This window comes from Papaver somniferum, unplaced genomic scaffold, assembly GCF_003573695.1.
Source record: "Papaver somniferum cultivar HN1 unplaced genomic scaffold, ASM357369v1 unplaced-scaffold_19, whole genome shotgun sequence".
Taxonomy (NCBI): Eukaryota; Viridiplantae; Streptophyta; class Magnoliopsida; order Ranunculales; family Papaveraceae; genus Papaver; species Papaver somniferum.
This window is the reverse complement of record NW_020628818.1, coordinates 9,606,178-9,616,566: the sequence shown is the minus strand read 5'-3', so window position 1 is coordinate 9,616,566 and position 10,389 is coordinate 9,606,178. Positions and strand designations below refer to the sequence as shown.

Below are 10,389 nucleotides of genomic sequence, written 5' to 3'. Positions count from 1 at the left end.
AGAATTGAATAAAGAATTTGACTGATGTCATCATTCATTATTTTAGACACACATATCGAACTGATGCAGTAATGTACTTGAAACCTCGCAGAGACATCCAATCAAGTGAATTGCAAAAAAAAAAAATTACTCATTCTCAAATTTCTCAACCAGTTTAAGAAAGTTGCGGACTATTGTCTTGCCTTCAGTTGTTATGATGCTTTCCGGATGAAACTGAACCGCCTGAAGATGCCTATACTTTTTGTAACGGACAGCCATAATCGACCCATCTGCAGTCCATGCTGTAACCTCGAGCTCATCACCGGGAAACTTTCATTCTCAATCACAAGACTATGATATCTACCAAAAGTAAAAGGGTTCGCCAACCCTGCAAGCAAACCATCCTCCCCCTTTTCATCATAAAACACAGGAGAGCTCTTACCGTGCATAACTCCAGACGGTGCGCGGATAATCTTTCCTCCAAAAGCTTCCCCAATGCATTGCAATCCCATACAAACACCAAATAGAGGCACTACAGGTCCAAGTTCCAGAACAGTTTGCAACGCTATTCCTGAATCCTGCGGCGTACCTGGTCCAGGGGATATGAGTATCCCTCTAGGATTTTTCTTTTTCAATTCCTCTACAGTGAGTTCATCGTTTCTGTAGACTTCAATAGCACAGCCCATCTCTCCCATGTAGTGGCAAAGATTGTAGGTGAAACTATCGTAAACAATGATTGGATTTACATCCCTTTTCTTCTTCTCATTTACTGAGACCCCATGTTCCCCAATTACTGCAGACGCATTCCTTACCAAAACAGATCCGTTTCTAATGGAGATTGACTTTCCAGTCGATGCAGAGAGTTTGGTGGTAGGGTTTGGAATGTGCACAGTTGAAAAGTTGGGGTTCCTTTGGGTTTGAATCGAAAACTTGGGGTTTCTTTGTGTTTGAAAGACAATTGCTCGAGAAGGAAGAAAAACGGCCATGTTTACTACTCCTTTACTATTGGAGATCAGCCAGTTTATTATCCGATTAGCCACCGAATTACGCAAACATTTAATAATATTGATTCCCTGCTATGTATTTGTAGAAAAGGAAACCTCCTAATCCTAAGCAATTACTGAAAATATAAACTAAATCCTAATTGGTGTTGGTATCCCAACAAAATCTTCCATTGCTAATTTGGCGTGGCCAGATTCGACCCTGTGACTTTAGAGGCTATTTTGAGGCGAGGCCTCACATAGTTTTTTTTATCTCTGTACATTTTCATTTTTTTAGAAGACTTTTGAATGATCATTCTACAGGGTAAAAGTTCCAAGTTTCTTGTATGACTTTCGGTTTGCTGCTCCAGTGTTGGATTTCTTGGTCATTGCGAGAAGATATGGTAGATACTGTAAACTGGGGAGCTACTTTTAAACTCGGGACCAAGGTTCAGTGTCATGCATGTGAGTCTCAATAGGCTCACCTGAAATTCAACAAGATTATTCCCGTGTATTTGTGTAAATGCGTGGCCTCTTGAATAAGAATGCATCACATCATATTATTTGTTGTTGTTCTTTTCTCGTACACTTCACGTGCTCATATATGTCGTACAATGCTTTAGAATCAACATATGTTAGCCGAGTACATTGATTTTTGCCAACTGCAATTCCCCATTTCCATCTTGGTAGTATAGTATAAATAGAGCAACTCTAATAAGATGGCTCACAAGTTATGAAAAACAAATCAAGATGGCCAAGCCTAATTCTGTTCTTGGTTTTCTGCTTTATATGCTAGTCAGTAGTCATACTCATATGTTTGATATCGCGTAAGTATTAATTACTGTTATCGATTTCGTATTTGGTCACCGTTACAGTTTCTTGTTTATGTTTCCAGCTGATTCATGCAGGATAAGTAAGTGTGTATTGCTTCTATCGCTTGAAATCAATCAGTCTTTATTATTGTTATAGCCAATGTGTAATTTTGATATTGCTGTTTTTTTTTTTTTTTTTTTTTTTTTTTTTGCCAGATACTGCTAATGCGGATTTCAAGTGCAAATCTGGTGAGAAATATGTAACATTTGACGTCGCTTGCTGCCTTGGTTGTGATGAACTGTGCTTAAGCCACTGCCCCGCGGGAAGTTCAGCTACCGATACAAATTGTGATTTGATAAGGCTTTTTGCCTTACCTAGGTGTGAATGTTGTTGTAAAGCATTTCCGAAACCACCACCACCCCCACCGTCACCTCCCCCACCGTCGCCATCGCCACCACCTCCCTCACCACCGCCACCATCTCCACCACCACCCCACCCCCACCCCCTACCCCCTGCACTGAAGTCTGTCCAACTGAGATCCAGTTCCAACTGTGTCCTGGCAAGCCACCTTGCAAGTATGTGCCAGCTAGTCAGATCATGACTATGTAGTTGGAGTAATGTTATCTAGCCAGTTAAATGCTATGTCATCAATCTGGCCTTACTTATATTTTGTTGTATTTGCATTGTGTATGTCCTGATGTTTCTGTATGAATAAGAATGCGACGCATTCGCGTTGCTAAGACTACTAAATAAAAACTTATTCAGCATGTAAGGTTATTAGCCACGATCCCTAAATCAATCTGAATGACTCTATCCTTGCATCACAGCTGCCAGGTTTTGAAGATGTCAGAGATGTTCATGTTTGCAAACGGTGAGTGTGCAGCAGAGAAAACGGGAGTGCGAGTCTGACCAATCATGCATTACTGGCCGGAGTCGAATAAATAGGTCTGCATGTATGTATGATGTATCTAGAAAATTTTATTCACGGATTAAAATAGCCAACCAATCTTACAATACAATATAAAGAAAAAACCCCTTTTTGATTAATCATAAATAGAAAAAAAAAATAGTCCAACACTGATATTACTAATATGACATTCAATGTCAACTATCACTAAGAGCAGTTTCTATGGGATGAACAAACTCAGAGTTTGTTCATTTTGCTCCCACTATGACATGAACAAACACGAAAAATGGATGTTCAAATCATCAAATCTGTTGATTTGAACATTGAGTCGGAACAATCTGCGCGCGTCTGTGGTAAGGACGGGCGACATTTCTACCAACGCGGGAGTCCGAAGGTAAAATACCAGCGTTTCAGTTAATCTGAAGTGAAAATCTATTTTAAAATATAAACATTTTCATTCATTGATATTATTGCTAATACTTTTACAAGATATAAACTTAGACAATAATAAAAACTTCAATAAAAATCAAGTACAAGTTTTGGCTTCCTGTTTATCTTTATTTGACGTATTTTCCATTCAACGCGCTCTTTGACAGTTTCACCTTTGTTTTTGAATTTTTTGTTATTAACTTTCAAAACTGGAGCTCTTCTTTTCCTTTTAGCGGAACATTTTTTGGAGAAACTTCTAAAACATGCGCTTCCCTTTTACAATTTTCATCTTTTTAAAACTCCCACATATCTTAGAAACAACAGCTTCAAGTTTTGCATCGCAAAAAAGTGTGGTCGCCTTTTCATCCATTTTTAGAAGAGAATTTTGGTGTGAGTGAATTGTTCGAAGATGGTGGTAATTTATAGAGGGAAAAAATGAAGTTCGAAATTTTAAAAACTACCAGTTGGCGTCAGAAGCGAAAACGCCGGCGATCTAGGTTGTGACGCCGAGTTTGCTCTTCTGACGCCAGAGTTATTCGTTCGGATGCCAGAGTTCGATCTATGAGCGCCAGCGTTTTTATCTCGATCGCACGCCTGTTGGTATAACACTCAGTGCTTTTCCATAGTGGAAAACCTAGTTTGTCCATCCACCTGGCTGAACAAAAGAATGGGTTTGGCCATTGCCATAGGAACTGCTCTAACATATGTACTTAAGGAGAAAAACATAAATATAACTAATATTTACATATTTACAGAAATACCATCATTATTATAAAAATAAATCAAAAAATTAAAAAACTTAATACATTCCTAAACGCACATCGAATTTTTGTGAGATTTATATATTTGAAAAGCTCTTTGAACTATTTATGTAACGAGTACAAATAAGAGTATTGAATTTTTACTTTACGGAAAGTTTCATTGTTCTCAAATTTGGTGTTGTTAAAATAATCAAATTCAAGCATGTGCATCACACATGTGGGGTCTCACTAGTACAGATACCCTGATAACAATCAGCTGGACTAATCGCCATTTTGAATCCTCATGAAATCTAGGTTAGTGGTCTTTTCGTTAAGTTTTTGAGCAAAGAAGTTTTAATAATATTTCTTCAAAGTCTCTCTTCGGAATAAAGCTGGTTTACGAGGAGGGTCAATCAAGTTATGTGCAGGGCCAATTTCTGCATCTAGATTTGTCAAATGGAATGTGGCAACTCCATTGCTCAGAATCTGCGAAATTAGTACTACTATTATCTCTTTCAAATATTTAAATCAGTGCCTAATTTCATGTCAGATAATGCAATAAAAAGGCGGAAAATGTGTAAAGAACGGAAACAATATTGTACTACCTTAGTCATGTTTTTGAGATTGACTATAAGCGCATTAGGAATGGGTTTTACAGTTACTTATTTTCCGTCTTTACGAATCTGAAGGCCTTCGGTTTCATTGAGCTGAAGGACATTAGACAAAGCACCAAAATCTGAGTTTAGTGATAAAACTATTGTTAAAAAGAATGTAGATACTCAAGGTCAGTCTTGTTGACCTTGACTTAGTCTGTGTCCGATCTCTAATCTCACAGCTACAAGGATCAAACTTAAAATAACAATTGTTATCTCTAGGGAATCTAGCCACTGACAACAAGTTATGCTTCATTTCTGGCACATGTAACACATTCTTTAAGGTGAAACAGGAAGTAGGTGTAGTCAAACATGAAGTACCAATAACAGAGATAGGTAAGGACTTACCATTACCAACCATTACTTTCTCTGTTCCAGTATAAGAAGATGAAGTCTGCAATAATGATTGATTCTCTATCATGTGTGTAGTTGCACCCGAATCAGATAGCCAATGAGGTGTAGATGTTTAAGGCACATCAGTAACTGAAACATTGCTCATAGCAGGACTAGCATTTCGCTCAACAATATCCATATTTGCAGATTGATCCATAGTATGAAATTCCTCCTCCTCAAAATCAATATGAACATAATGAGATTGAGTGTACCTATCATCAGGATCACTTCTATAATGACATATGTGTACAAAGTGACCTAAACATATGTATATTTGACACTCAACTCGAGAATAGTCAGGAGTGGATCTTTTACCAACATGAAGAGTAGGACCACTAGAATTACCACCATATGAACAAGAACCGGAGTTAAACTGACTATTCATGAAATTATGAGAAACATTTCTTGGTTTACCTTTACCACCATCAAAGATATGAAAATTTCTACTATAAAGGGACAATGAATGTTGTGAATTCAAAACCATAAAAGTATCTTGATCTTGATCGAGTAACCACTGTTCAAGATTAAGTAATCTTTGATTTTATCTCAACATAAATATACTCTGGAACTTTTAGAGAAAGCAAATATGTAGGATTATAAACCATGTGACACTCCAGTGGAAAAAACTTCTAGAGCTTTTATACATGATGGAAATTTATTGGCAGATCCACTTGAGTATATGACTATTGTAGGTGGCCTACAATACTTAACTTATACTAACCTGATATATGCTTTGTAGTTAATTATGTGAATCAGTCCATGCATGCTCCTATAGATTGTCACCTTCTTTTAGTTAAAATAATTCTCAGATACTTAAAAGGAACTGTTGGTCAAGGATTTCCACTTAAAGATGGTGATGTTTCTTTGAAGTTCTTGATTAACAGAAGGATTCTCAGAAGTTCTTAGTTTACCTTTACGATGAAATAATGATACATAAGATGAATATAGAGAAATAATGATACAAAGGATGAATATTGAGAGAATAAGGTAAAGTTCTTGATTAACAGAAAAGAAACTGGTCAAACAACTTTAATACAGATAGAGAGAAAGAGCCAGTACAGCTGGAACGACTATCACTAACAGATTGGACACAGACTAAGTCAAGGTCAACACGACTGACCTTGACTATCAACATTATTTCTAACACATATGACATGCTCTGACTTAGAACAAGGAAGATAGTAATTCAGTTCCATTCTTTGTAAACAATCATTGAATAACTCTATCTCATCAGAATCCATATTTATAAGCTTTACCCATTTTTCCTAGTAGAATCATGGTCATGTCTTTCAATCCCAGAAAATAGCTTCCAACGACTCCCTGCATAAAGACAAATATATCACTCAAGATTAATGGAGGAGAAAAGATCTTCTTCAAACATGACACAAGTGCGTGCATATTATTTACGCCTTTCAAGCTGATTCATCTCAACCCCGAACCACTGCAAAAGGAAAAAGTGAGACTACACACGTGAATGTATATGTGCATACACCTAATATAAACTAAATCATAACTGGTGTTGGTATCCCAACAACATCTTCCATTAATAATTTGGCATGGCCAGATTCGACCCTGTTACTTCAGAGGTTGTTGATGTTTGCTTTTTGAGGCCTAGCATGGTGCTCGACTCTTGCATTCTAAAAAGACATTCTTAGGGAAAATTTTTTTTGGTCGGCTCTGAGGATCGGGCGAAATTGAGTCGACTCGTTTTTTAAAAATTGGTAAAAAAACTTTGATCTTCCCTTGATCTACTTGCATCTAATGATTCAATAGTCGTTTCTTAAGATTTCTTAAATGATCATAACACTAATTTAAAAGTTTTTATATGTTTCTTATTAGTTTTTACGCTTTTTTGTCTCAATTTTCTTTGTTCTCTTTTATTTTCCATCTTTATCATTTATCTATGATGAAAAACTAATCTGTTTGATTTGTAGTACTTTTGTTGATCTCAGTAGTGTACATGTTGTGGTCTTCAAGGGAGCAGTGGTGCAATTTTTGATTCAGGATTACTCATTAAGAACATTAGTGTTCTTCATATCTAAGATATGATCATGTTCAGCTCCATTAAGGGATCAAAAATCACTCTTTGCAGTGGTATCCTCAACTCTGATCTTATATTGGATGATCCATGAAACAATATGTTTCACTACCATCGATTTTGGAAACCAATCTTCTGGATTAATCAATAATCAAAATCTAGATCTCTTGTTGTTCAACCTCCATGGTTATAAGGGTATTTTTTATAAAAATCACAAGCTCAAAGGCGCAATTCTGGGGAATTCAAAATTTTGAATATCACATTCCTAAAATAAAGCTTAATATCCATGCAGATTTTTTTCCACAGATGTACATGAGAATATTAAAAAATAATGTTTATCTTGGAAAGATCTTTCTTATCTCAATAAACAGTCAACTAAACCCTAATTGTATTCTCCTATATAAAGATTGTCAAGAGAATAAGTTTATTCCTACAAAGAAGAAGTCTTATCAGGATCGAACATACTGTATCTTCTTGATATCAAAAATGTCTCAAATTTCAAGGCTCCAAATGGCTGCTCTCACAAAGCATTTTCAAGATTTAGGTCATGCTCAAGTTAATCGTGCTAGAGGTGGATTAATCGCGGAAGCGGACATAGATGCTGCTGCTACCAACTGTCATAATAGCGTGATTGGGAAGATAATTTCTAAGGATGATATTGATTACGACAAGGCGCAACGGGATGTGAACATCATGTAGAGAAGACACAGAAGGGTTGAGATTCACACTATGGGAAGAAACCTTTTTTAAGAAAAAAAAAACTGCTAAAGAAATAGGTGATGTTTTATCAAAAGTACCATGGATAATCCAGGAACATCTGGTGGTGCTGAAAGCTTATGATAATATACATTCAATCACCAAATTTTCTCAGTCATGTTTAAAGTCCTTGCTTTGGAACATGTTTATGATGGCATCCTAGATAAATTGTGTGAAGATATTGGGAGGAAGGTTGTTGAAGAAGGGGGAGAGGTTTTACTAAAATAGGAAGAGTGGTGACTACAAAAGTAGAAGTGGATATCAGACAACCGTTAAAGAGAGGAAATTGGATTCTCAATGCAGCTAAATAGTAAGTTTGGATTAGATACCATTTTGAAAAGCAACCAAGGAAAATATGTCCAGAATGTTTTATGATAGATTATAATGAATATTTATGTGAGGAACGAGCATGGCATATTTTTAGAGCATTGATCGGTTGAACCCACTAGTGTTGGTATGTCAAGTGAGTTATCGATTTTAGTTTCCAAAATGCATTCTTGATTTAGTATACTATAAATTTTTTCAGATTAGATTAAGTCTAAGGAGTAGAATCGAAGCTATCCTTGAAGGATGAAGTTTGAAGACTACAAGAAGACATCAACAAGGACTTCATCAACAAAGGTATGTGGTAATTGATTTCATTTGGATTCTTGTTCAATTCTACCTTTCTAATTTATCGAAACAAATGCTAACTCTATGGAACAATTCCTAAGACGGTAAATGTACATTCATGTATATATACTCGAGGTTATTTGATCCACGACTTTTGTGACAATAACCTTTATCCCTAGAAAGGTTCTAATGTTATAGTGAATGAGCTTACGAATTTAACGAGCCAATAATCACTCAATTCTGAGTTATAACGATGAAGTTAGGAGTTATTAATCTAAGTAACAATTATAAGTGTTGCTGTAATTGTTACAATTCGTTAGTAGGAAACAATCCATGAACTGTTTGTAACGGTTCACGGACTTGAGCCCAATTAAAATGGCTAGAATTATCTTTTAGTCAAGTTTTTGATATTTCCTTATCTAGGCAAGATGGCTATTAATCCAAACATATTTGATTACCATATTTAAGTGTTTGTGATGTCTTTTAATTCCTGCCTAAGTTAAAATGTGATTTATTCACATAAATACAATATTTGCTAATTATTTATTTATTTAATTAGTTTGGAAAGAGTTGTAACTTAGGAAAGACTCACAAAATTAGGAGAGTCTTGAAAAAGGAAAATAGCTTTGCTTAGCTTTCAAGTTACCTTTCACTATAAATAAAGGGTTCGTGAGTGTTACACGTTTTCATCCCTTTTGGAAAATTGGTGTAAACTTCATAAGGTTGTTTTCCATGTCTTCTGTTCTTCGTGAACAAGAGTGAGATAAAAGTATTTGTATTGGGGATCACAAAGTTGAGTTGGATTTAATCTTCGTGATTGATTATAAAAATTGTAATCTAGGTTTTTCACCTCTTCTCTATTCTAAGGTTTTGATATAAAACCATTCAAGAATTGTTGATCATAAACCCTAGGTTTTGATAGATTTTAGTTTCCGATCGTATACCAACACTTGTTAGTCGAAATCGGAAGCTAAAAAGAAAACTTCGATTATGGTATCCCGTAAAAATCCTTAAGAAGTTTTAAACAAGATATCTCTAGATTTATTCTTGTTGTAGAATAATTAGGTTTCTCTTCCTTTTCTTGAAGAGTATAATAAAACCTAATTTACAAGTTTGTTTTGATATTACTTTTACCTAGTAATTGTTTCTCTCAAAACAAACACAAGATTTCCAAAACATTGATTTACATCTAAAGGGAAATCGATTAGGTATTTTGTGAAAACAAAAGATTGAAAATTATCAATTGTGTTTTTGTATCTTCTGAAGAGAACTTTGTTCTGCCAGAAGATTTTTCGAGAATAACTTCTAAAGAGAATTTGTGTTATGCTAGAAGTTATACGAGAAGTATTCCTAAAGAGAATTGGTGTTCTGCTAGGAGTTCTACAAGCGCTTGAATACAGCTGAAGCAGGTATTACATCTAGTCCGAATAAGTAGTAGGAAATTTGTGTAACAGCTTATAATCAGTGTGTGTTTATTCTGGACTAGGTCCCGGGGTTTTTCTGCATTTACGGTTTCCTCTTTAACAAAATTCTAGTGTCTGTGTTATTTCTTTTCCGCATTATATTTTCTTTATATAACTGAAATAATACATGTTGTACGTTAATCAATTAATAGTTGTTAAATCCAACCTTGTTTGTTGGATAAGACTTGATTGATCTTGGACACTTGAACTTGTCTTTTTCACATTGTTAGACCAGTCTCGACTAACCCTGTATTAAGTGAACACCGTGTTGAAATATTCCTTTAGTGATTTTTTCTTAAAGAGGTTTATACACGGTGGGTCTTAAATAGGTTGTGATAAAAAAAATATTGGTTTGATACCGTCCAAGAACTCACACACTATAATCAGGTTTACGGACTTGTTTCTGTTTAACTGTGATTGTGTTGAGAAATAGAGATATAGCTCTTTGATATACTTTTCTATAGATTGAGTCTAACTGTCTAGTTGATTCTCTTGAAAGTATACTGCGCCAATAGCATGCCATGCCAGCCGCACCTCCGCGCCAAGGAATCCAAACCATGCCAACCGCACCACTACACCAATGGCATGCCATGCCAGCCGCACCTCTGCGCCAAGGCATGCCAACC

The 10,389-nt window shown here is 35.7% G+C and overlaps 1 protein-coding gene and 1 pseudogene across 2 annotated transcripts; one reads left to right on the top strand and one right to left on the bottom strand.

Moving 5' to 3' along the window:
* Positions 1–126: 126 nt before the first annotated feature.
* On the bottom strand, positions 127–965 carry LOC113338490 (annotated as a pseudogene).
* A 678-nt stretch (positions 966–1,643) lies between these two features.
* LOC113338236 (chitin-binding lectin 1-like) lies at positions 1,644–2,598 on the top strand. Of its 2 annotated transcripts, none has more exons than XR_003354687.1 (2): positions 1,644–1,786; positions 1,988–2,598. XR_003354687.1 is itself a non-coding variant. In XM_026583690.1 (2 exons), exons 1-2 carry the CDS (start codon positions 1,845–1,847, stop codon positions 2,371–2,373), a joined length of 414 nt encoding a protein of 137 aa, XP_026439475.1. In that variant the 5' UTR covers positions 1,665–1,844; the 3' UTR covers positions 2,374–2,598. The 2 variants fall into 2 exon arrangements, 1 of the variants encoding a protein (XP_026439475.1); XM_026583690.1 differs by having other exon boundaries at positions 1,665–1,872.
* Positions 2,599–10,389: the final 7,791 nt, after the last annotated feature.